Source organism: Dasypus novemcinctus, chromosome 9, assembly GCF_030445035.2.
Source record: "Dasypus novemcinctus isolate mDasNov1 chromosome 9, mDasNov1.1.hap2, whole genome shotgun sequence".
Classification (NCBI taxonomy): Eukaryota; Metazoa; Chordata; class Mammalia; order Cingulata; family Dasypodidae; genus Dasypus; species Dasypus novemcinctus.
The window spans coordinates 107,551,061-107,577,843 of NC_080681.1; the positions used below are offsets into that span (position 1 = coordinate 107,551,061).

A 26,783-nucleotide genomic window follows, 5' to 3' on the forward strand; every position below is an offset into this window, starting at 1 on the left:
CCATATACTGCACCCTCCCTGTACCTTATGAAGATTCATCCTGTATTATATAGCAATAGGAAATTTAAAATCAAGGAACAGGGGGGACCAGCTAGCTCAGTTGGTAAGAGCATCAGACTCTTAAAGGCCAAGAGTCAACTGTGTTCAATACATCACTAAATGGAAGCTCCATGAGCTTTGTTTTGCTCACTGCTGTACTCCTTTTGCCTAGCAAAGGGTCAATCATAAAACAAGCATTTAAACTGAATGAATAAAATAATAGAAGAGACTGAGTTATTCCCTTATGATGTGAAACTCCCTATTAGCAGAGTTAGGCTTTTAATTTTTTTTTTTTGTCTTTATTTTTTTAATATTACATTCAGAAAATATGAGGTCCCCATATACCCACCCCCCTCACCCCACACCTCCCCCCATAATAACAACCTCCTCCATCATCATGAGACATTCATTGCACTTGGTGAATACATCTCTGAGCACCACTGCACCTCATGGTCAATGGTCCACACTCTCCCACAGTCCACCCAGTGGGCCATGGGAGGACATACAATGTCCCCGCAGCACCACCCAGGACAACTCCAAGTCCCGAAAACGCCCCCACATCACATCTCCTCCTTCCACTCCCTACCCCCAGTAGCCACCATGGCCACTTTAGGCTTTTAATTTTTAAGTCTACAACAAGACAAACTTACTATTTTCCAGGTTGAAGGGGATAATGAGGTATGTCTATTGGTGAATCAGCAACAAATAAATAAAAACCAACAATTATACTTGAGTCAATATGAATTTTTACTAACACACATTTGTCAAAGTCTGTACAAACCTAAACACTGCTGTGTTTTAAAATGTCCATTATTACAAACATACAAAGAAACAAAGGGTTACCAAAGTTATCTACTCAATTTCATGGAAAAAGTGTCATGATTTTTAAAAAGCAAAATTTCAAGATTGAGGTCTCTTCCTTCCTTTTCTGGAACTGATGGAAAGTTAGAAAATGTGATGGATATGCTTTATATTAAATGCCAAGACCTTAAAAAAAGATTTAGTATAAAACTAAATATGTACTTTTTTATTGTCATACTTCATGGAACAGAATTTCTCAATATTTAAAATTAAAAAACAAAACCATGACTAATTTTTTTCACAATCTTTCCCCCAGAGTTAATGTAAATGCATCTGAAAAATATGATTTGAAAGTTGATCTTCACCTAAAAGTTTCTCAATCAAAAAGTTACAAAACTATTTAGCACAGCTGTTTCCCTTGCTTAGAAAGGAAAATTACATGGTCCATTGTTCCTCTTATCAAAAGGAAGCCATCCACTACCATGTCTCCGTCCAATTACGTACATGATCTCACTTGGGAGAAGTTATCACAAATTACAGAACATTTTGCTTCCAGGAAATGCCTAGCAAGTTTAACTTACTGCTAAAATTTTGGTAGGCTAAGATACAAAAGCCACCTGCCCTCCAGATTGCCTCTTAGTCTAGTACTCCCCCGGGCTAAAGATCCCAAGGCAGTTGGCTCTACTGTTTCATGACACCCCACACCCCTAACCTGGGCCAACTCTTTCACAAATATCACAAAGAGGACCCGAGAATATGGCTAGAAATGCAAATCTATCCCCTCTTCTGGAAAAGTAGGTTCATATGCCTACTGACAGTGGGTCAAAAAGGAAGAAGAGGGCATACAATTCTGGCTGAGGCCAATCTGCTTCCAAAGAAGCGCCTGTTTTCAATACATTTCCATTGTTCCAGCAGGTGCTATCATATTAGACTCAGTGTCCATACCAAGCAGCTCATCCTGACCCCAGAAATGCTTTGTAGTTCAAATATAAACCATTTTGAATCTGCTTGTGTTAAAAAAAAAGTTATCTAACAATGGCCCAGTATGACCACAGATAAAAGCAAGTAAAGGGTATCTTCTTAAAAAAGAAGTGGCAGTGAAAGAATTTAAAATCAACCACATATAACAATCAGGGAGGGGGAAGGTGGGGGACTGTCCAGTACAACCTGGACAACCTTTCTTTCTGCCTTTACTTAAAAAGACAGACTCCTCAAATCTTTGCTACCTCCCTTAAGTATCTCCTTAAATGCTCTTCCAAGAAATCCTCTAAAAGGCACTTAACTCCATACTTAGGCATTGAATTGTTTCACCCTAGCAATCAGACTCTAAAGGTGACAAGAAAGAAAAGGTCTGATTCTTTTACTAAAAGCTAGAAAGTAGGACTGGTTTTTTTCCCAAGAGGAATCACTTTTACAAGAACTAGCTGGGCTACCTTTACTCCTTTATCAAGAAAAAGCTTTTTTTTTTTAAAAAATAAATAAAACTCTGGCTATACATAGTACAAAGTTCATACATAATATACCTGGAAAAAAACCCAAGAGTATACCCTGAAGCAAAAGGTTTATTGGAGAGAAAGCCTCTTCCACTGTACCAAGGTGGCAGTTTTTGAAGTTCAGAGGGTGGCAGTGATGTGTATTTTGTACCAAAATACTTGCTCATGGGTATGGCAGGATTCAATGTTGGGCAGGAAAAAAAAACAACACAACATTCTGCACACAACACTGAGCAGTGACCGCCACAAAGAGTAGCAACAAAAAAGGAAGACAGAGAGGAAAGATTAAAACACTCAAGCATGCAGTCATAACAGCATAAACCAGGTGTTTCCATTCAGCCCACTGCAATCGCATAAAGAAGGATAACTGTAATAAAATAGAAATTTCTTAAGAAAGCTTGCAATTCCCAGAGAATAGCCAGGTCTCCAACCCTAACCCAGAACTCCATATGCTGTTGCTGGGGAGCCTCCTGGTAGTCTCTCACGGAGAGGTTATAGCTCCTAACTTCTCGGACTTCTTGCTCTTGGACAAGGTAGCTGCCTGCTTCAGGAGCTCTCGGTTTTTGGCCTAAAAAAAAAAACAGTGTGAGAAGGATGTTTTAGGGGAGTGGGTGTAGCTCAGTGGTTGAGTGTCTGCTTCACATATATGAGGTCTTGGGTTCAATCCCCAGTACCATCTAAAAAAAGAAGGATATTTTAACAGAATAGAACATGTTTTTCATGCAGAATAAGTGCAAATGCTGAGGCAGAAAACATGGAGGTTTAGGAAAAGATGAACAAAATTCTAGAGGTAGAAGGTACTTGATACTTGGTTCAGGAAAAAGAGAAGTGTTTACCGGAGGTTAATCAGTGCACCTCAATTTCTTGGGATCCATTTTTATGTAAGGATGATTTATGCAACGGAGACAAACCAAGGAGTGCCTTAATGTGCTGGATACACAGAATTTGTAATTCAGACATCTGGAATCACATTGGTTTTATACAAAAATTCAAAAACACATTTATTAATTCTACTGTTTTTGAAGGAAAAAAAATCAGGACACATCCAAAAGTAAAACAAAGAAGGATATCTAAGGTGGATTAATGCAACTTGTCAATATTTTAAGAGGGAAAAAAAATCTAAGAGATGATCATTTAAAATATGATCAGCAGGAACAGATGTTGCTTGAGCAGTTGAGTGCCTGCCTCCCACAGGGGAGGTCCCAGGTTCAGTTCCCAGTGCTTTCTGAAGACCACAAACAATGAGCAGGCAACGAGCAAAAAAAAAGCAACAAACAATGGGCAAAAAAAACAATGAATAAAAACAAAATGAGCAGGGAAAGGATATGGCTCAAGCAGTTGAGCACCCATCTCCCACACTGCACATGGAGGTCCTGGGTTTGGTTCCTAGTGCCTCCTAAAGGAGACAAACAACAAGCAGACATCAAGCAAAAAAACAAGCGGACAACTAGAGGAAAAAAAAAAAAAAAAGAGCAAAAAACAAGCCACAGATATGGGAGCCATGGGGGGCGTGGGGGGCGTGGATATGATCAGCTAAGTATGTAAGAGTCACCATGTAAAAATAAGCAGAGTCACCTGCAATTGTTCCATGACTTCTTTGTGGGTTTTCTCCATCTGGTTCATTTTGGCTCTCATCTGAGATTCCTGGTACTGAAAATCAGCCTTCAACTCCGTAATCTGAAGGAAGAAAAGCAGAGTAGCAGTAGCAGAGTAATCATAAGTTTCTGTGCCATGGAAAATGTTTTGGTATTAAAAAAATAAATGGATGTCCAAATTAATGAAATACAGGACCCTCCTGCAAATAACAAAGCCAGGGAGCTGTGTATCTTATTTTTGAGTAAAGATTTCCTGAAGATTACACAAAACCCTGAAGTAGTTATTTATAATATTTAATGACCATTAGCAAGTTTTTAAGATTTCATATATTTGATATATACCAACAATCTGAAAATACACACCTCTCAATAAATCAGTGATTATAACATGACTGATGGTTTGAGAAAAACCATAAAAATACCAGCTTCTGCCATTTACTGGATCTTTACCATATTTCAGGCAAACTGCTTTGATTATATTACTTCATTCAATCCTTACAATAACCCTGTGGGGGTAGTATTATTCTTCCCATTTATAGATGGGAAAACAGAGGCTTAGAGAGGGTTAAGTGATGTGGCCCAAATCATATATACCATTAGCAAGAAGCAGAGCTAGGATTCAAACCCCCAGCCTCCTTCTGTTGACTATGCTATTCAAGAAGCAAGGAGAAGGGACATCTAAGTCAGAGAGGCAGTGTGTGAGCTGAGAATTGAGGTACAAGAAGCAACTGGCCACAGGAGGTGAGAAGCAGAGCAGCCACATAGAGGGAACAGTCTTGGAACAGGGAGAGAAGTTCAAGATAACCAAGAGATTGGTTGCATGACTGATGAGCATAGAGTGGCAGGAGATGAGGCCAGAGCTAGGCAGGCAGGATACAGAAGAGTATGGCCTTGATCCTGAAAGCTAGAAGAAATAACCTTCTTTTTGTTTTTGCTCTTTTTAAAACCTTACCTTTGCAAAGTAGTAGAGGTGTCCTTTTATCTCTTCTGCAAAATCCTTTTATGTGTCATTCTGATCTAGTCCATGAAGAAAATACACTTGGGGAAACGGATGTGGTTCAACCAATTTGGGCTCCCATCTACCATATAGGAGGTACAGGGTTTGCAGCCCAGGGCCTCCTGGTAAGGGCAAGCTGGCCTATGTAGTGAGCTGGCCCACGCAGAGTGCCAACCCACGCAGGAATGTCACCCCACGTAGGAGTGCTGCCCTGCGTGGGAGTGTCGCCCTGCTTGGGAATGCTGCCCAGTGCAGGAAAGCCGCCCAGTGCAGAAGTGCTGGTCAATGTGGAGAGCTGGCACAGCAAGAGGAGGCAACAAGAGACACAGAGGAGAGAAAATAAGAAAACGTAGCAGAACAGGGAGTTGAGGTGGCACAAGAGAGTAACTGCCTCTCTCCCACTCTGGAAGGACCCAGGATAAGTTCCCAGAGCTGCCTAATGTGAATATAAGCAGACATAAAAGAACACACAGTGAATGGACACAGAGGGCAGACAACAGGGGGAACAAGAAGTGGGGTGAGAAATAAATGAAAAAATAAATATTAAAAAAAAAAAACACACACAAAATGAGAATACGTTTGGGTCTACTTTCATCTGACAGGTAGAAAGCAGAAAATTGCCATATTATTATTAGGAGGAAGTAGAGCACAGAAGAATCAGAAAGATGTGGGTTCATTTTCTTTTTTTGCCTCATTACCTCTCACTAGGTATATCATTTGGACATGTTATTTAACATCTTTGGGTCTCCTTCCTCATCTATAAAATGAGGTAGAAAGCAGATAGAAAAAATATATGTTAAACAATTCTAAATGCCTTTGTTAGCCATTCAGAATGAACAGAATGTTCTGAATGTGGCACATAGTAGGGAAGCGATTGGAACTCTAAGAGGAAAAACATTGGAAGCATTCTTTGTCTATGAAATGATGATAATAGTAGTTCCTACTCAAAGGGTTGTTACGAGGACAAATGAGCTAATACATGTAAAGCATGTAGACTACAGCCAGGTACATGGTAAACAACCAATAAAAATGACCTATTATTTTTTTAAAGTTATTATTAACACATTAAGGTAAAAATATAATAACTTTAATATGCCATTTACTAGACTTGAAAATAAGTAATAGACATGATTCAGAACAAAGAGGTAAAAAGTTCCCTTGAAGAGGGACTAGAATAAGATTTCACTAAAGATGCTAACATGCTTAAAGGAGTTACTCAGGAAGGGAGTGACAATGGAAGCAATATAAGTAAAGTGACATAAGAGTCACAGTGGAGGGAGCATTGCCCAGGGAGAAAGGAGACCTGGCCCATATACTTTGAGTATTACTGTCCCGTGGACATGGCCATCCCAATAACAGATAAGAGGTACCCCATTCTCTTAGCTGGAAAGCATTAAACATTTCAGTTACATGACTACCTCCTCTTGACTCAATTCCAAGTTCAGTCAGGTATAACCTAATTATAATATGCCTTTCAAGGTAGCCCATGCTGAGATGAATAAATACTGCTAAGGCTCCCCACTGTGAATTAAGAGGTAGATACTGTTTTTTTAATATGGTCTCCGTAAGCTTGGTTAACATGAGTCCTTCTTGAGAAGAGGCAAGTTTGCAAATGCTGAGAAAAATCAACTTTTTGAATCTACCTGACTGAGATGGATTAAACAATGTAATTCCTTCCCATGAAGCCTTTTGGCAGAAAGCTAGCCTCTCCCCAGGATATCCCACCTTGCCATGGGATCTCTGTCTCGAAGTGTCAATGGTTAAGTACCCAATGAATACCAAAGAGTTATGCTCCATACCACATATCTTGCTTAACCTCATACTATTCTGACATGCAAACTAAACTTACCTTCTTCTCTTTCTCTAAAATCATTTGATCCTTTTGATGCAGCATCTTCTTCAAAGTGGCCACCTCTTCCTTAAGTTGGGCAATGATGACAAAGTGGTCAGTGCCTGGTGAGTCCAGAGCCAGGTCTGGGGAAAAGCTAATTGGAAAAATGGAGGGGAAAAAAAATCATAACTTGAATAAATAAACTTTTTTCTATCCCAGGATGTGTCCTAGCCACTTGATTGTGAGCTCCTCAAAGGCTCACAATCTGAATTCCCAGCACTGAGTACAATGTCCCATACACACCAGGCTCAACAGCATTTGCTAAACGATATAGGTAAGGTAGTCATCAGATAACTAACTATACCAAACTAAAATCGTAAGTTAACAACATTTCTACACCATCTATTCTCACATTCAGGACTAAGTAAATGTCACATCACAACATCACAAGAGTCGAGGATATTCTGTTTCAGGTTCACTGAAGATCCTCAATGATTTATAGGTGAAACATTCACAATTTTTCATGGCTAATTTCCCTAGAATTCTGGATAAATTATCAATTGTAAGCTCATGCATTTTTATTTAACTCTCCCCACAGATCTCATCTTTTGGCTGTTTTCTGCCCCAAAGCACTGTGATTGGTACAGTGGTATTACATCCCAGGAGTAGTCCTTAAAAAAAAAAAAAAAAGACTAAATTAATAGGAAGGAAGCCAACTTACCCTATGCTACAATTTGCCTGCTGATTGTCATTTTCAATATCAAGAATTCTGTGGCATTAAATCAGGAAAGGATCAAGGAGGTAGCAAACTCCAGACTCACATCACAACCTGGGTTTCAACAGATTCCTCCCAGGAACTGTATGTGAGCTCTCCATTCTCAAAGTGCCAAGTGAATTCTGTATATGTCCTTTTAGCAGTCTCTCTCTTTTTATTTTTTTATTGTGGTTACCTATACCAAAAAATTGCCATTTTAACCATTTTTAAGTGTACAATTCAGTGGAGTTAGCCACATTTAAAATGCTGTACCACCATCACAACCATCCATTACCAAAACCTATTCCTCAACCGAAATAGAAACTCTGCACCCATCAAACAATAATTCCCCATTCTCCCTTGCCCAGCCCTTAAAAACCCCCAATCTATTTTCTGTCTTTATGAATTTCCTTATTCTAGATATTTCATATAGGTGGAATCATATACTGTTTTTTTTTTTGTCTGGCTCAATTCACTGAGCATAATGCTTCCAAAGGTCACCTGTATTGTAGCATGTATCAGAAATTCATTCCTTTTTATGACTTAATAATATCCCATTATATGGCCGTACCATATTTTGTTTATCAATTCATTTGTTGATAGACACTAGGCTATTTCTACCTTTTCGCTACTGTAAGTAACAGTGATATGAACACTGGTGTACAAGTATCTGAGTTCCTACTTTCAATTGTTTTGTGCATAAACCAAGAAGAAGAATTGCCAAATCATAAAATAACTCTATGTTTAACTTTCCAAGGAACCGCCAAACTGTTTTCCATCAGAGACTCAAACTGGGATCAGTTTTAAGAAATTTGTAAACCCCTGAAATTATAAGTACAATTTTGTGAATACATACAATGGATGTTTTCTAGGGTGACGATTCATAGCTTTTATTGGTAGCTCACTGCCTGGGTCAAATTCTATCCTTCTTTAGAGACTTCCCAAAGGGAACTCAGTACTTTTCCCAGGGCATCCTTTAAAGTAAAACACAAACCTAACTGCTTTTCCTAAGCAAACAAACTGGCATACTGACTGCCAACTCACTATACCAACATAGTGACTTGTAGATACCCCTTACTGTTGGTTCTTTTCCTACATCATAAATCACATCTAACAGCCAGCGTATCTCTTTCCACATGTAGAAACTCCAATAGCAAGCCTAATTACCAGACATACTTCCTCATAATGACCAAGTCAAACATTTCTATGGCTAGAAAAGAAGTAGTAGTTCATTGCCCAGTAGTACATTGATAAGAATATTCTCCCTCATTCTACAGGATGCATATGGAAAGAATCTAAGAGGAAGAGATAGGCTGATGCTTTCAAAATTTGAATGAATATGCAGAATTACTAGGTAACAAATAGTAAATGCAAAATAATAAAACAAGGCATGCAGGAACTGAAAGGATCCATCACAGTCTCTACCAATTTCAGATCTAGCAGCACCCTTATATCTGCAGTCTTACATCTCTGTCAATAACCTCTAAGGGACTGTCTTCTCTCAACTCAACAGAGTCTATTTAAACTCAAAACTAGAATGATAAATGAAAACAGAGTAATGGACTAGTACAAGTAACTTCCTGTTCCCAAAGCTCCTATTGCTATGCTCCACTTGCTTCCTACCCACTGGTCCTGGGTCTGTCCTTAAAAGGCCAACATACAAGTATAACGTGTTAGGCACATTTCAGATTTCTATAAAATTACAGTGAAGAAAAAAGAATGTCCTTAGAAACAATAAACCACGAAGTGTGCCTGGGTGCCACCCACTGTTGAAACTACCTTATTACCTTATGGAAGAGTAGACAAATATGATTATAAAGCAGCCGGTATATTTATTGAGGGGAGGGAAACTAGAAATGAACCCAGATTTTCCTCAAATTGAAACATTTCTGTTGTAATTTCAACAAACTAGAAACTACTGAGAAGGCGGCTATGGATGTTGTAGGTATTAAAAAAAAAAAAAGCCTAAGGTATGTTATCAATATAAAACAGAGAAACTAAAATGATGTATTCTGAGTGTATGACACGGAATGCAGGAGACATAAAAGCAGGAGGAAAAACAAGTATGCCTCAATATTAAGAAATAAGTAAGGGAAGCAGATTTGGCTCAACTGATAGAGCGTCCGCCTACCACATGGGAGGTCCAGGGTTCAAACCCAGGGCCTCCTGACCCATGTGGAGAGCTGGTCCATGTGCAGTGCTGATGTGCACAAGGAGTGCCGTACCACACAGGGGTGTCCTCCGTGTAGGGAAGCCCCACATGCAAGGAGTGTGCCCCATAAGGAGAGTTGCCCAATGCGAAGAAAGTGCAGCCTGCCCAGGAGTGGCGCCACACACACAGAGAGCTGACGTGGCAAGATGACGCAACGAAATGGGACACAGATTCCGGGTGCCACTGACAAAGAATACAAGTGGACACAGAAGAACACATAGCGAATGGACACAGAGACACAGAGAGCAGACAACTGGGGGGTGGGGGGGGCAGGGAAGGGGAGAGAAGAAAAAAAAAAAAAGAAGAGTGGAGAATATAGTTGTAGTATAGAAAGGTCAATGGAAAAATGCAGAAGACATGAGGCAATAAAAATTAAACAAGAACATAAATTTAAAAGTATATGGGAAAAAAAAAAGTATATGGGAAGGGGACTTGGTTCAACTGATAAGAGCGTCTGCCTACCACATGGGAGGTCCAGGGTTCAAATCCTGGGCCTCCTGACTCGTGGTGAGCTGGTCCATGCGCAGTGCTGATGTGCGCAAGGAGTGCCATGCCACACAGGATGTACCCAGCGTAGGGGAGCCACACACGCAAGGAGTGTGACCCGTAAGGAGAGCTGCCCCATGGAAAAAAGTGCAGTCTGCCCTGGAATGGCGCCGCACACACAGAGAGCTGACGCAGCAAGATGATGCAACAAAGAGACAGAGATTCCTGGTGCTGCTCACAAGAAAGGGGACACAGAGAGCAGACTGGGGGTAGAGGGGGAAGGGAGAGAAATAAATAAATAAGTCTTTTAAAAACAACAAAAAATAAATAAAGGTATAAGGATATTTTAAAAATGAGGCCAGGAAAGTAGATTATGTGAGTAATTAAAAACTGTAAGGCAACTGTGGTTAATAGTATAAATATTAAAATGTTCTTCTTTTACAAAGTCTTAAAAATATGGTGATACATGGGAAAATTACAACTACTACAAGTTATGGACAATAGTTAACAGTAATATTGTAATATTTTTGCAGCAATGTCAAAGAAGATATATCAATTCTAAGTGACAATGGGGGGATATAAGGCAGTATAGAGTTTTCCCTTTCGGAGTAATGAAAATGTTCTAAAATTGACTAAGGTGATAACAGCACAACTCTTATGATGAAAATGAGAGCCACTGAGTGTTCATTTTGAATGGATTGTTCAAAGCATGGGACTGTATAACACAGGGAATCCAGTGCTGGAAGACTGACTGTGGTTAACAGAACAAATATGAGAACGCTCTCTCATAAACTATAACAAATATATAATAATAGCACAGGGTGTTAATAATCAGGTGGGTATGGGGAAAATACAATAAATATGATATAGGCTATAATTAGTAGTAATATTTTGAGGATGCTCTTTCATGGTATACAACAAATGTTTCATAATAATGCAAGAGTTTGGGGATGGGATATTGTATGGGAACCCTGTATGATAATATGCATGTTTGTTTTGTTTTTTAAGTTTACAACTTTTACTGTATATTTATTATGTATGCTCATATATGAACGATATACTTCAATAAATTTTATTAAAAAAAACAACTGTGAGGCAGTTACAACAATAAATATCTCAAAAACAAGACTGATAACAGTACATAATGGAACTCAAAATAGGTATTCATTAAACATTTTTTGGTTTACATGGCATTAAAAAAGGATTGTCAAAAAAAAGGAGTCTCAGAATGCTTTTTTTTAAAGTGAAGTGAAAATCAGGGGGGAAAAAACAAAGTAAAAAGGATAGGAAAATTGTAATTTATCTTATAAACACTCAAAAGAAAGAAATGCCAATAAATGAAATGGAATATTAAGATTGCTAATACACGGGAAGCAGACTTGGCCCAGTGCTCAGGGTGTCTGTCTACCACATGGGAGGTCCCCAGTTCAAACCCCAGGCTTCCTTGACCTGTGTGGAGCTGGCCCATGCACAATGCTGATGCGCGCAAGGAGTGCTGTGCCATGCAGGGGCTTCCCCCATGTAGGGAAGCCCCATGCACAAGGGGTGCGCCCCATAAGGAGCACTGCCCAGCGGGAAAGAAAGTGTCTAAGAATGGCACCGCCCACACGGAGAGCTGACATAAAAAGATGACACAACAAAAAGAAACACAGATTCCCGTGCCGCTGACAACAACAGAAGCGGACAAAGAAGACCGTAGCAAATAGACACAGAGAACAGACAAGGGGGGGAGGGGATGAATAAATAAATCTTAAAAAAAAAAAAAGATTGCTAATGCAAGAAAATTCAGATGGAACTTGTATGTATAAGAAAATTTTGATGGCAGCAAAAGTTTTTTTTTTCTCCAAATTTTCAAGTTATTAGAGTATATTACTTTGAAAAGTTCACAGGTACATCTCAATAAAGACAGAGGCCATTATGAAAGACTATATGTATCTAAGTCACCAAAGATCAGTATTCTACTGGAGGAAAACAGTCATTGCTAGCAACTGGATGCAACAAAAGTCTGAATGGAAAGCTTGAGTTTTTAGCTTGGTCTACCTGCAGCAACCAAGAGCAAAAATAGCAGCAGTATCTCAAGAAGAAAACAAGCTAACAGAAGGCACATTCTAAGGATTGGTTGGTTAAATTAGAAGATATGAATAAGTTGTCCCAGGTGATTCAACCACAGCCTGGGACCCAAATGACCACAAATCAGAAACAATGCACATTTAAGGCCATGGGTCTTTAAGGCCTTTAAAAGCAATCACAAAGTTTTCCTCCTTGAAGTGGTTTTTTACAGGATCACACACTCTGACAGAGATATGTGACAACTTGTGCCACATCTACTTTCTTCAGAATAGCCAGACTAGCTGCTTAGAGAAACAGTAAAGCTAACCAGAAAGATGGTTTCCTTCCCCCATATCTAATTCAAGCATTTCTAGAAGGTTCAAGAATGTTTAGTATCAATAATTCAAGAAGTTTAATATCAGTAAAACTAGTTTTTAAGAAGAAACCTTATGGGGTATGAATCAAGTTAGTGAAAAGGCAATAGAAAAGAGGTCACCTTAACAGACTTTTGTTACATATCCCCCCACCCCCTACCCCCAACAAACAAAATCCAGCATAGGTAAGGCTTTATGTTGGCCTGCTCCCATATCCACCATGGACTGGGAATGAGAACCATGAATAGGAGGTGTTTTCATAATGGAGATGATTCCAAGGATTTTAGGAAAGAATATGTCAGGTGGTCTCACTTCAGGATGCCCAAGCCTGGAGGAACAGGAAAATGGTTGGCCCCAAGACACTGTTGGGAAGCAGCCCACTGCACCAACATGGATGGGGTACTCTGGATATTAGGACAAAGCAGCTCAAAAGAGGAAGCATCGCTGAGAAGGAGAGAGGAAAGCAAGGAATAAAAACATGCATTTAGACTGGGTTAAGATGAAATCAAAATATTTAAATGTATCTCATTCTTTCCTGATCCAGCATGTGCATCAACCTCTCTTTCTGAACACTAAGAAAGCATGGCTTATCCTTCACAGACTGAGCAATATAATCTTTACTTTAACTTGACTCTGTTCTGCCACTCAAAGCTGACTCCTGACCTTCCTAGAAGAGGCCCCAAGCACAGATCATAACGCAAAGTGTCCAGCTGTTGTTTTCTTAGAACTAATGTGGGGAATTATCTAGTGGACCACAACATCCAAATGTTCTTAAGTCCTGTTGTAAGCTCTTGCTTTTTAATGACAAGATTAGATTTATAAGCAAATATCAGTAATATTTATTTATAAAATATCAAGGGGCTGGTGAAGCATCCCTAGGCAGCCCTACACTTGCTCCAAGGCAAATCTTAGATTGTATTCCTGTTTCAGAATTGTGTATGCCTTTTAAAACTGAAGCGTGCACACGCACTTTCCACCTCGCTCACCTGTCTCCATTGGTCGTGATCGACTCAAATTTGGACTTTTTCTTTGGAATTTCATTTTGAAGTGAAGATGTAGAAAGTGTTTTCTGGCTTTTAAAGGTAAAAACAGAAAGGTACACATTAGAAATCAAAGATTAATAAAACATCACAATGCAAGTCTGTCAAATAGGACCAACGTAAGATAAATAGCTCTTCTGTGCAAGAGCTAATTATTCTTGATTATAAAAATCCACCAAAGTGTTGATTTCATAAATCCTGGATATATGGGAAGTTAGTTTCCAGAGAATTAAAAAAATATCCTTGGCCTTAATTAAATATTACTTATTTATTTACTTTAGGAAGTACCAAGGATTGAACCCAGGACCGGGTATAGGCAAAGCAGGTGCTCAACCAATGATCTAGGAGCTCCCCCAATCTTATAGTTTAAAAAGCACTTTTAGGGACGAGGATGTGGCTCAAGCCGTTGGGGGCCTGCCTATCACCAGGGAGGTTCTGGGTTTGGTTTCCGGCACCTCCTGGAGAAGATGAGCAAGACAGCAAGGTGATGCAACAGGCTGGCCAGTGAGCTGATGCAACTAGGTGATGCAACTAGATGACACAATGAGATAATGCAACGAGAGACAACAAGCAGGGATCAGATATGGCTCAAGTGATTGGTTGCCTCCCTCCCACACAGGAGGTCCTGGGTTCGGGTTCCTGATGCCTCCTAAAAGAAGAGAAACAGACACAGAGAGCAGACAGCAAGCGAAAAACAAGGGGGGAGAAATAAATTTTAAGAAATAAAAATAAAAAGCCCTTTTACATTCACTGTCTCAAATGCATCTTGTAATTTCAGCAACACAACAGGACTTGCGGTTCTCCAGGGTTCAGTGTGGCCTCATATTCTCTGAGCCTTTGGAACTGCTATTCCCTCATATACTGCCCTTGCCCGTTCCTTATCTGATGATTCTGACTCACACGAGGATTCAGCTGCAACATCAGCGCTCCCCCAAGGCTTCCTTGCCTGACTCCAAGGCAGTTAACTACTAACGCCTTTCATGTCTATACCTTGACATATTTCCACTGTGATGCTAATGATGTTTGTCTGTTATTTTCAGGAGGTACTGGGGATCCAACCCAGTAGCTTGTATATGGGAAGCAGGTACTCAATCACTTGAACTACATTCGCTCACTGATCATGACATTTTGCTCCAATGATCTGATTATAGGACTGTCTTTCCTACTGGACTATATACTCTTGGGGGGGAGCATGACTGTTTTATTCATCTTTGCATTTCCAGCAAAGTCTGTGACCTATGAGGGTACTTAATGATATTTTCTGAATAAACAAAATCATAGTAATAATAACCAAAAAAATTAAAATATTGAATGTTTCTGATATGTCAGTTATTAAGTCTAATCACTATACATGTACTATATGATATATCTTCATGACATCCCTATGAGGTAATACTATTGTTTCCCTCATTTCACAGATGAAAAAACTTGCCCAAGATGAGAGAGAGAGAGAGGGAAGGACGGAGGGAAAGGGGGAAAGGGGGAGAGGGGGAGAGGGGGAGAGGGGGAGGGAGGAGAGGGAGGGAAGGAAGAAGGCAGAGAGGGAGGGAGAAGAAGAGGGAGAGGGAAAGAAGGCGAGAGGGGAAGAGGGGAAGAAGGGGAGAAGGGGAGGGAGGGAGAAAGGGAAGGAGAGGGGGAGAGGGGAAGAGAGAGGGAGAGGGGGAAGGAGGGAAGAAAGGAGGGAGAGGGGGAGGGAGGGAGAGAGGGGGGAAGGGAGGGAAGCGGACTTGGCCCAGTGGATAGGGCGTCCACCTACCACATGGGAGGTCCGTGGTTCAAACCCTGGGCCTCCTTGACCCGTGTGCAGCTGGCCCATGCGCAGTGCTGATGCGCGCAAGGAGTGCTGTGCCACGCAGGGGTGTCCCCCTGTGTAGGGGAGCCCCACGTGCAAGGAGTGCACCCATAAGGAGAGCCGCCCAGCGCGAAAGGAAGTGCAGCCTGCCCAGGAATGGCACCGCCCGCACTTCTCCTGCCACTGACGACAACAGAAGCGGACAAACAAACAAGACACAGCAAATAGACACAAAGAACAGACAACCGGGGGAGGGGGGGGATTAAAATGAATAAATAAATCTTTAAAAAAAAAAAATTTCTTAAAAAAAAAAGATCGCACAGAGAATGTGGCAGAGCCAGTATTCAATCCAAAGCCAGGGCTCTTAACACCACCACAGATGCTCCGAAAGCATCTGGCAACAAAAAAGCAATAAAGGACATATTCTTGATTGGCTCCGTCCAGGACAACCTAGAACATTTATCAACTTCCTAATTAAATAAACATTCAAAAAAGCCTTTTGTTCCTCAGAAAGTGAAATGTCCAATCTTCCAGGGAGTTACTCACTCTAAGGCGGAGGAACACAACATGTGCAAGTAATTTCAATAAACTATTCATTGTATAAAAATTCTAGGAAATCCTGATATCTTACAGAAATCTCTTTGGCCCTGTGAAGATACATGAATTGTAAAATATCACAAATGAGACCCACACTATAGGCTATTAACTAGAGCAGATGTAGCAGAGGAAAGAATAGAATTTATATTAATAGAAAATGGCATCTTCCAGGACTGATTACACAAGGACATCTGACCTACCCACACCTTTGGTCCCATCCCACACATCCTGGGATTACCTGTTATAATGGCCACCACCACTCAGCCGACTGTACTGTTCCTTCTCCTGGTGGCCAGTATGGGAAGAGCTACCCAGGTGCTTCCTCTGCTCTTTGGTCTTCTGAAGGACCCGTTTGTATGACAATGTGCACAGCCAACAAAGCAATTTCCCATCTACCTGGAAGATCAGGAGAGAAAGACAGAAGAGGGAATGTCATGCAGTGGCTGTGAATGTGAACACTGGCGGCTAGAGCTCTGGGGTTTGAGTCCCAGCTCTGCCACTTACAAGCTGCACAACTTAAGCAAGTCACTTGAGCTCTCTTAGGCTGTTTGCTCATCTGTAAAATGAGGGATAACAATAGTACCTATCTCATAGGGTTGTTGCAGGTAATTAGTGACACAATGTAGATACAGTACTTAGTACGGTGCCAGGCACATAAAAGTTGTTTCATAAATAACAGTTGCTAATTTTATGTACCTTTTGTTTTGTCTACTTCCATATTAACAAACACAGACCACAGCAAAGTTCCCACAAGAATTTCAAAAGACACAATATCTCCGTGGTGCTCATTAAGGAAAATTCAGCAGGGAGAGAAGATAGATAAAATATAGATCTATACCTCAGTTTCAATACCTTATAAATGGCTCACAAAATGGTAAATGCTAAATATCTTTTCTCAGATGGAAAGAATGCCTCCAGAGAAAGCCCAATGGGCCCCAGTCCCTGGTGGTGGCTTACCATAGCACTTTGCTTGAATTAGAAAAAGTCAACTCCTTGGGGTGGAAGCAGCTCTGTAGCAGGGACCAGAGCACAAGGCTAGGAATGCAGAGGGCAGCTTCCATGAAACTCGAGGCTGGAGTGCCTTTGTGCAGCACACAAAATGGCAAAACCATTTGTGGAACAGTTTCGCGCAGGTGGCGGGACAGCAGAAATGAATGGAATTACTATGGGTGAGGAGGGAGCTTGCTAATATTTTGGATATTTTATAGTTTCTATCTCTTGTTACTGAAATGTAAAACTTGTGCCCCATCTTGAAAGTGGTAAACTATCAAAAATAAATCATCATGGTTAATACTGATTGACTACTTACCACATACCAGATTCCACTCTAAGAGCCTTACATATAACTCAACCTTAGTAACAATGCTGAAGTCTGATCATCTCCATACACAGAAGAAAAAACTGAGGTACTAGTAGATTGACTTGCTCAAACTCACACACTAACAAGTGACAGGCTAAAATTTTAAGCCAGGCATTCTGAGTCTAGATAATTCACCTTTTATCCCTAAACTTAGCCCACATCTCTTAAAATTATTATAAACATGATTAAGGATTTCTAAAAATATTCAAACCCTTAAAATAGGATTATAACTAAGAAAACAGAAAATGTAAAAATAAAGACAAAAAAAAAAAAAAAACCCAGAAAATGTAACCAGACTAATAAAAATTAATTCTTCTAATTAATAATAATATAAGTACCATTTGAGTCATATTATGTGCTAGGCTCAAACTAAAGTATTTTATATACTTATCTCAATTAAATTTCCCCATGTCCCTGTAAAGTAGCTACTATTACTCCCATGGGAAAGATGAAGACATGATGTATAATGAGATTAAGGAATTTGCCCAGGATCATTCAGCTAGCCAAGAGCAGGATGGTACCGAGGTCTATAGGCCTGCAAAGCTTGTCCTTTAACTACTATTATGTGCTACCTTCTGATTACTAATTTAGCTTCTCCATTATCTTGATTCAGGGAAGAGATGCCCTGGCTGGCAGACCAGAATATTCTAGTCACTAGAAAGTTATATCCTCCCATTCTAAATTAATGAATTTAGTTAGCAAGAGTTAGCCCTTGAGAGCCTAAGCACCTGTGGCCACTGACGAAAGAGTTTCTAAATTGTGTAAGTTCATACAAATATTTGAGTAGATGCATACAAATATTTGAGTAGATGCTCAAATATTTATTGAGCATCTACTATGGTGATAGGCTGCTGGCAGTAGAGAACAAGATGGACAAGGAGTTCACATTCTAGTGGGGTAGACAAACATGTAAACAAATAAGACAATTATACTTAGGGGGTTAGTAAAAGAAGATCTCTATAAGGATGTGGCATTTGAGCTGAGTGAGTCCTGATATGAGCAGCCAATCATGAAACTCTGGAAAAGAAAGGATTTATCAGGCAAAAGGCTAGTCAGTGCAAAGGCCAGTGTGGCTAGAACAAGGTAAGGGATGGGAAGTACAATGGAAGGGAGACAGAGAGGCAGGAATGGTACTTGCAGGCCACGGAAAGAGTCTGGGTTTTATTCTCATCACAAGTGGAAGCCACTGGAGACTTTTAAGCTGGAGAGGGACAAGATCAAATTCCAAAGTATTTTGATCTCACCCAAGTAACATCACTCAGCAAGTTCCCCTCTATGTCCTGTGATCTTTAATTTCAACAGAGACATTCAAAGGTATAAACTAGTAAAGGTATAAAACTAGTAATGCCACTATAACAATTCCTTGCTTAAGTTACAATCTCTCCTTTACAGAGTTCCACAGAATTTTACCAATGTGTATCTAATCACCACTTCACTTCTATGAACTACTGATCACTATAATTCAGGTTCTCGTGAAATACAAACCAATGAAATATTAGAATATAATGGTCCACATATAATAAATGAAGAAAACAAGGGTTGCATATCTTCTTCAAGGTCAGTAACAGAACTAGAAGAGGAACTGATAATGTGGCTTTTTTAAACAACTGGCCCACTTTAATTTCCCTGAAAGGGGGAAGGGGGGGAATCAAGAAAACCACAGGGCTTTACCTTCTTTCTATCATCTTTCCTGTCAAATGCACACTGCTGCTTGCACTGTTCGCAAGAAAATGGTGGTCCATACTTCTTCTCTGAATTTGTACAGCGCTGGCATTTATTGCCAATAAATGCTGCAATAATGTTGCAATATTGACAAGGTTTGGGCTTCAAGAGAAATGAAAAGAGAGTCAAATAAGTATGTTATAAAATACCAAAGTGCATTTTTTAAACAATGATTCCCATTATATAGCCTATTAATCATGTTATGTATTCCTAACTTCATAAATTGCTTTTACATTCATCAAATGAAGGCCATTCCTACACTATGTAAAATGTTTTTTTGCTCAGGACTATTGATTTTAGAATAAATGACAAATAACAAAAACCCATTCATGTGCATGCTGGGAGTTCTACAAGAAATTCAACAGAACCAGCTCTTTGGAGAAACCAGCAAATGCTTCCAAATTTCTGAAAAGGCTTCCCTGTCATTATCAGTGTACAAACCTATTGAGAGAAAGCCTGAAGGACACAGTATCCTGAACCTTAACACTAAGAAAAAGAAAATCATTCCTCAAAATGAATAGTTAGCTGTTATCAAACAAAGAGGTCCAGCTGTAGGATTTATGTTTTCCCTCTTCTTTCCTTACTGGTCATTGAAGTCTCTCAGGGAAAATTATAATCATAATCCTGGCAGAGTGAGTATAAATACAGAATTCCTTAAAAGTACTGGCTAAGTTTGAAAGCTGAAATAGGGATAAATTTTCTTGAGAAAGCATTAACACATAACTAGTCTTTCTAATAAAAATATTGTGGTTACACTAAGGGGCCAGAGAATGTAAGGTTATAAGAGATTCAAGCACAGAAAGGTACAGAAAAACCCTACTTACCGTTCCGTACAACTGCACATTCTGAGCACATTTCTTACATATTGTATTGGTTTTACTGTTAAGGAAGAAATAGGCAAGATTTTTGTCAAAAAATGTTTTACTTAGAAGAATACTGTATGACTACACTTTATGAACTAAATATATTATGTAAACTCATGGAATTAGTACTTAGAATATAAGTCACCAGGGAAGCAGACTTGGCCCAGTGCTTACGGCATCCGCCTACCACATGGGAGGTCCACAGTTCAAACCCCGGGCCTCCTTGACCCGTGTGGAGCTGGCCCATGCGCAGTGCTGATGTTTGCAAGGAGTGCCCTGCCACGGCAGGGATGTTCCCCGCATAGGGGAGCTCCACGTGCAACGAGTGCGCCCCATAAGGAGAGCTTCCCAGGACTAAAGAAAGTGCAGCCTGTCCAAGAATGGCGCCGCACACTCGGAAAGCTGTTGCAGCAAAATGACGCAACACAAAGAGACACAGATTCCTGCTGCCGCTGACAAGGATAAGAGAGCAGACAACTGGGGGGGGGGGGGGAGAGAAATAAATAAAAAATAAATATTAAAAAAAAAAAAAGAATATAGGTCACCAGAAAAGAGAATAGGAATAGAGAATGGAAAGCTGAGGGTTAGTCTGTGCAGAATTAGTTAAAATGTTGTTTGTAAATCTTTGGAAATGAATGAAAATGGTGAGAGCACATCATGGTGTTTATGACTAGAAGAGCTATACATGAGTATGACACTGGATGAAAGGAAAAGTCTAAGGACATGTATATTACTGGAAGGAAAGCTAAAAAATATAACATGGGACTGTATAACATAATGAAACCTCAGGCAAAATATGAATATGGGCGATAATTCATACTTAAGACTGTTTATACAAGATATAAATACAAATAAAATAGAGGGAAACAGAATGGCAGCTATTTATGGCAGGGGAGACATACAGAGATTGACAGGTGATGAGTTTTGTTTGTTTGGCTTTTATTTTTTATTATTACTGGAATAATGAAAATGGTCTAGAAATGATGGAGGTGATAAATAAATGCACGGCTATGTGATTGTACCAAATGCCACTGATTGTACACTTTGGATGGATTTATGCTTTATTAATATATTTAATAAAATTGGTTTTAAAAAAATGTTTTACTTAAAACATCCAAAAACTGATAGCTCCTTAAGCCCAAGGAATTACTCATATGCTAAGGTGCAATAAAGTCTGGTGCTTGGTTAACTTAAGTTTGCGTATCTGCTACTAACTCTCTTATTTCCAAAGGATATATGGGAATGAATTTTATTATCTCAGATAAAACAGAGCTCCTAAATAGGGCCTAGATTAACATGGAGAGTGAGTTATTTTTTTGTTTATGACATTCCTAGGAATCACTAAGTAAGATTATCGGACATGGAAAGGACTGTCAAAAGAATAGACCAAGTGGGCAAGCAGGAAAAAAAAATTCTCAATTCAGATAAATAGCCAAGAAATTTGAGGTTATTCAAAATTAAAGCATATGGGTTTGGAATATAAACTCAAGAGATCCTATCCACATTGCTCTTACACTGTCCATGCTTTCCTTTGCATATGAAAATCATAGATGTGGGGAAATAGTACTATGACCAAGTATTTTGTCAGTATTACCAATTTCTCTAAGAGCTAAGCATCAACAAAAATAAAAATGTCCTTTGCCTTGCGAAAATCGTATTATCTAAATGTCCAAACTAAAAAAGTTGCCATCTCCAAAAATCATCTTTAATAAATAAAGTCTAACTCTTTACACAAGGAAGTACAAATGACACACTTTGTGTCCAAGCACAGTTTAACTAATATGCTAGGCTAAAATAAAATCATGTAAATAATTTTTTAAAAATCCAATCTTTTCTCTATTTTTAGTATTCTTTCCCTATATAATACCTATGAAAGTGACGACAAAATTAAAAAGAAAAGAAAAACCTCAACATAGGAAATGTTTAAATAAATTGAATGGTATTAGGAGAAACAGTGGCAAAGCACAGGGAAGGAAAGCACAAGAAATAAAGGTAATGTTCTGTATCTTGATAGGATTTGGGATTACACAAAGCTTATCAAGTGATATACTTAAGAACTGAGCATTCTGGGGAGTGGATGTGGCTCAAGCACTTGAGCACCTGCTTCCCAAATGGGTGGTCCTGGGTTCAGTTCCTTGTGCCTTCTTAAAGAAAACAAAAGCAAAACAAAAGAAAAAACCAACTTAGGAGAGCCAATCCATGTGGCACAGTGGTTGAGCACCCACTTCCCACATATGAGGTCCTAGGTTCAATCCCTAGTACCTCAAAAAAAAACAAAAAACACCAGTGAGCATTTCACTGCATGCGTATTTTATGACTAAAAAAATAAAGAACTGTAAACAAATATGGAACTCTAATTAATGATATGCATGCTGAAGTATTTGGGAGAAAAGAATACTGATGTGTGCAACTTTAAAATGCATCAAATCAAGATGGATTGATGCATGAATACAGAGATGGACAGATATATGATAAAGCAAACACAGTAAAATGTAAATCAGAGAATCTAAATAGTATTTGGGTGTTCACTTTTTTGTCATTTGTTTGAAAATATCCATTTAAAAAGTTGGGGAAGATATTTCTAGAATTAAAATGAGGCTGATTAAAATGAAGCTCCTAGGCTTTGTAGGCAGGATCACCTACAATTGCAGTTCTGCAAAAGTTGAACTTGCTATACCAATAAACCACTTTGCTGCTATTGAACAGGTCCTCAAAGATATGAGTTTGCTCACACCTAAGTATTTTTCACACTTTCAAAAATGAGATTCACACAAGGAAAGGGTAAAGGTAAGTGAGTTTCAAATGCAACTAGGGCTAACAAACCCTTTATCAGGATTGTCACATTTCCAAAAATATCTTCTTTTGGCTTATAAATTGTTCAAGCTTTGTATATAAACATACCAGAACATGAGAATCATATTTTGCTTTTGTGAGGTTGGTTTCTTACTGTCAAAAAGATTATAACCATAATAACCTGAAAATAAGTAACTTTAAACATTTAAGCAAATTAAATAGTAACTAGAATAACTAGGCCACAATATGTATTTTATACATCCTTCAATACATAGGAAAAAGGAAATTAAAGAATCTGTGTATTATAATGCAACTGATTATACAGTATATCAATGCAATTGATTAGACATCTGTATATTATAATGCAATTAGTTACAGGTTTTAAGAGGAAAAAGGCTATTAACATCTTATATGGTCAACAAAAACTGTACCTCTCCTGCTGGTACTCAGTCCTGCAGTAGGTGCACTTCACAACAGGATGTGCAATTCGACATTCCTGAAATGAAATGAGGATACAATTTTTAAAAGGCAGACACAAATGGGAACAGCCTGGCCCTTCCATGGTCATTGTGCTTCAGTAATCACTGAAACTTTCTGGGCCTTACTTTTCTCCTCTGTAATATTAACATCACTGCCCTACCATGAAACACTGATATAGGAGTTAAATTTAAGAATTTATGTATAGAACTAGTCATAAATTATAAAAACAAATATACCTATGAATAAACCCAGCCTGGGAATCAGAAGCCCTGGATTCTAGTCCCTCTTGTGTCACTGTGTGATTCTGAGCCGGTTTGCTTGTGAAATAAAAGTAATGAATTAAAAGTATTATTTAGTATATAAAACTTACTTAAAATCAAATATATTTGAGTGCCCAAAAAGGCACTCAAGTACTTGAGCTCTCTTATACCTAGTGAAAAAAATTACGGCAAAAGGAAAGTCATGGCTATGTGAGACAACAGTGACACATAATTAAAAGTTATCCAAATAAGGAATACAAACTCTGGGGGAAATCTCAACAACACTCTCCAGCCGACTTGGTGACTTTCAGATGTCACCTCACAGCACCTCTATTCACTTAAACAGGAAAAATGGTATTAAGAAACTTAATGGAAAAAGACAACTTAGATGTTCGGAGGTAAAAAATGCTCGGTTGCTGGTTAGGGGGAGAAGGGAAGACCACCAACCGGATGCTAAAAAAAAAAATTAGCCTTTTACTTCATGCTCTTGTCTGTGGGCTTTTTAAAAAGCCTTTGCACCTCCGACCCTGAGACTGGCTGCAAATTGTCCGGGAGGTGCCCAAATTCGAGACGCTCTTCGCAGGCAGCATCCAACTCTGGAGTTCAGTTCCAGGCGGGGCAGGGGGTGTCTCCTCAAGTATGCAACCAGGGAGACCACCACAGAGGGAAAGGCAGTTCAAAGGGATCCCCAGGGCAGCTGGGCGGGGACAGGCTAGGGACCCGCTGCCCCTGTCCGGACATCCAGGATCGGAGAGCAATCTCCCGTGGTTGCTAAGCACCCGGACACGCCCGCCGCGGGGGCCTGGACCCAGCCCGGGTCACCCCCACGTGCCCCGCCGGCCCCCAGGAGGGCTGGTACGGCTTCTCGGCTAGGCGGGCCTGCCACACCCTGCCCGGGGGACTCCGCCGGCGTCTCCGCAGACCCGGGCTCCGGGCCGCGCCTCCTGCGTCCCCCGGTTCCCGGCCGCCTCCCAGCCCGCGCACCTTGCACAGCTGCTGCCCCTGAGACAGCGCCTCGAAGGGGAAGCGCTGGTGGCACTTGGTGCAGGCGTAGAGCGCCGCCATGTCCGGCCCGGGCAGTGCTCACCAGCCCGCCAGCCCGGCCCTGTCGCTTTATCTGACAGTCTGAAGCAAAACCTGGCGGCGGCGACCGCAGCAGCACCAGCGGCAGCAAGCTACGGACTGAGGCAGGAGGGGGCGGGCGTGGCAGTGCTGGACGTCCGTCCACTGGCTCCTGTGGCCGCCGATCAAGCCGAAGGAGGCGGAACACGGAGCTTTTGACGACTCTGATTCGATCTGGACTGGAGTACGCCACTTGTGACGCGCGCCGTCGCGATTATGTAAAGCACAGTCACGCGGGGGCGCCGCCTGGAGGGGCGGTCTCCCGACCCGGACCTCGGAAGCGTCCAGACTCCTCCCACTAACCGCGGCATTCCCGCCCTTGCTCCTCCTCTCCTGGGCCGCGGGCGCAAACGAAGCTCTCGCGATACCTCCGCGGAGTTGGGATGTTTTGGTTTCCATGGAGCTGCCCTTGGGGAGTGGGAGGGGCGCGATTGTACGGAGTGCAGTGGTTTGTCGAACTAGAACTCTGCGGTCTACCCCGGCCAGAAGAGGGTGGGGGTCTTGTGAAAGAACATTTCCATCATCGTGACAGTAGGGGCCCGTCCAGCCTTTTCTCCTAAGAAGAGGAAACCCTGAGGGGCTACTTAGGGGGGTGCCCTCTGAGATCCCTAAAGGAGGGGAAACTCTAGGGTCGATGAGCTCCAAAGAGAAAGGGGAAGCCCCAAAGAAAGCAGTCCTACTGCGGAAGAGGGATACTAGAGAGATGTCAGTCCCCCAGAAGGCAGAGGACGGATACTAAGGCTAGGCGCCCACCCGTGAGAGTCCCCGTGCCCAGAAGGCCCCCTTGAAGTGAGAAGGAATTGGCCTAAGTTCTGCCCTGTTTTCTCCCGTTGCTCTCCCAGCTTCCCCCGCAGAACAACCACCTGGCCTCTGAGAGGCGTGCCACACCCTCGTCTCCACCGCGTTGCTGTTGCTTTGCCTCGCAGCTAGCCGCACACAGGGCTGGCTGCCCGGCGAAATACAGCCTTCTCATCTTGAGACTTTGGCTAAACTTTCTGCAGTGTTGACCTTTCCAACTTCCTGTCCTGTAGCTGTTCTTGAGCTTAGATTAGTTAGGCTCTACTAACCTCCTCTACAGAATTAATTGCAGTTTTACTTCAACGTGCACTGCATTCAACTGAGGGTGAATTGTGGCTTCTTGGTCCTTGCCCCAACAAAATTTACTATTTTTGAAACTCAAATCCAGCCCTGTCCTTGTGGGTTCCCCCAAAGATGTGTATTCATCCCCGATTTAAGCTCTAGAGTTAGAAAGAAAAGATTCAAAGTATTACTGCTCCATGTCTACTGGGCCTGTGACCTTAAACCTTTTACCAAACTTCTCAGAACCTCAGTTTCCTCAACTGTGCAACTGAGTCACTCAGGATCAAAAACAGTACATGGAGGGAAGAGGATGTAGCTCAAGTGAAAGGGCTTCTGCCTACCATTATGGGAGGACCGGAGTTCGATCCCTGGGGCCTCCTGGTGAAAAAGAAGAGAAAGCATGCCTGTGCAGTGAGCCAGTTCCCACATGCTGAGCCAAGTGCCCTTGTGGTGCGCTGAGTGCCTGCATGGCAAGCCAGTGCCTGTGCAACGAGCTGAGTGCCTGCGCAAGTGAGTGAGCAAGATGATGAAGCAACAGAAGAGAGACAAGGGGACAGTCAAGGTGAAGCACAGCAGGAACCAGGAACTGAGGTGGCGCAGCTGACAGGGAACTTCTCTCCACATCAGAGGTCCCCAGGATCAAATCCCAGTAAATCCTAGAGGAGAAAAAATGAGAAGATAAAAAGAGAAATAGATATAAAAGATCACACAGTGAATGGACACAGACAACAAAAACAGCAGGGTGGGGGAGGGGAAGGGGAAATACATTTTTTTAAAAATGGGACGTGGAACCTGATACACTAGATAAATGTTAGTTATTAGAAAAAGAATCTGCATTTCTCTCAGGGAGATGCTGGTGCCCTAGGTCATGTAAATAGTCTCCCTGGTACTAATACACATACCCCATACTGGAGTGGGCCATTCTGTGTTCCTAGTGCCTACATTTCTGATCTCTACTGCCGTACTTACCAGTTTTACAATTGCCTATGTACTTGTGTTTCATTCTTCAGACTGTGGCATTATGGAAGAGAAGGACCATGTCT

General features: G+C 40.9%; 1 protein-coding gene across 1 annotated transcript; it reads right to left on the bottom strand.

Moving 5' to 3' along the window:
* Positions 1-768: 768 nt before the first annotated feature.
* Positions 769-24,964, bottom strand: FAM76A (family with sequence similarity 76 member A). Its single transcript, XM_058304024.2, has 9 exons — positions 24,523-24,964; positions 23,230-23,294; positions 19,967-20,021; positions 19,092-19,244; positions 16,299-16,456; positions 13,618-13,704; positions 6,775-6,910; positions 3,909-4,010; positions 769-2,901 (listed from the first exon to the last, which is right to left on the bottom strand). The coding sequence occupies exons 1-9, from the start codon at positions 24,601-24,603 to the stop codon at positions 2,815-2,817; spliced, it is 924 nt and encodes a 307-aa protein (XP_058160007.1). The 5' UTR covers positions 24,604-24,964; the 3' UTR covers positions 769-2,814.
* Between the last annotated feature and the right edge of the window lie 1,819 nt (positions 24,965-26,783).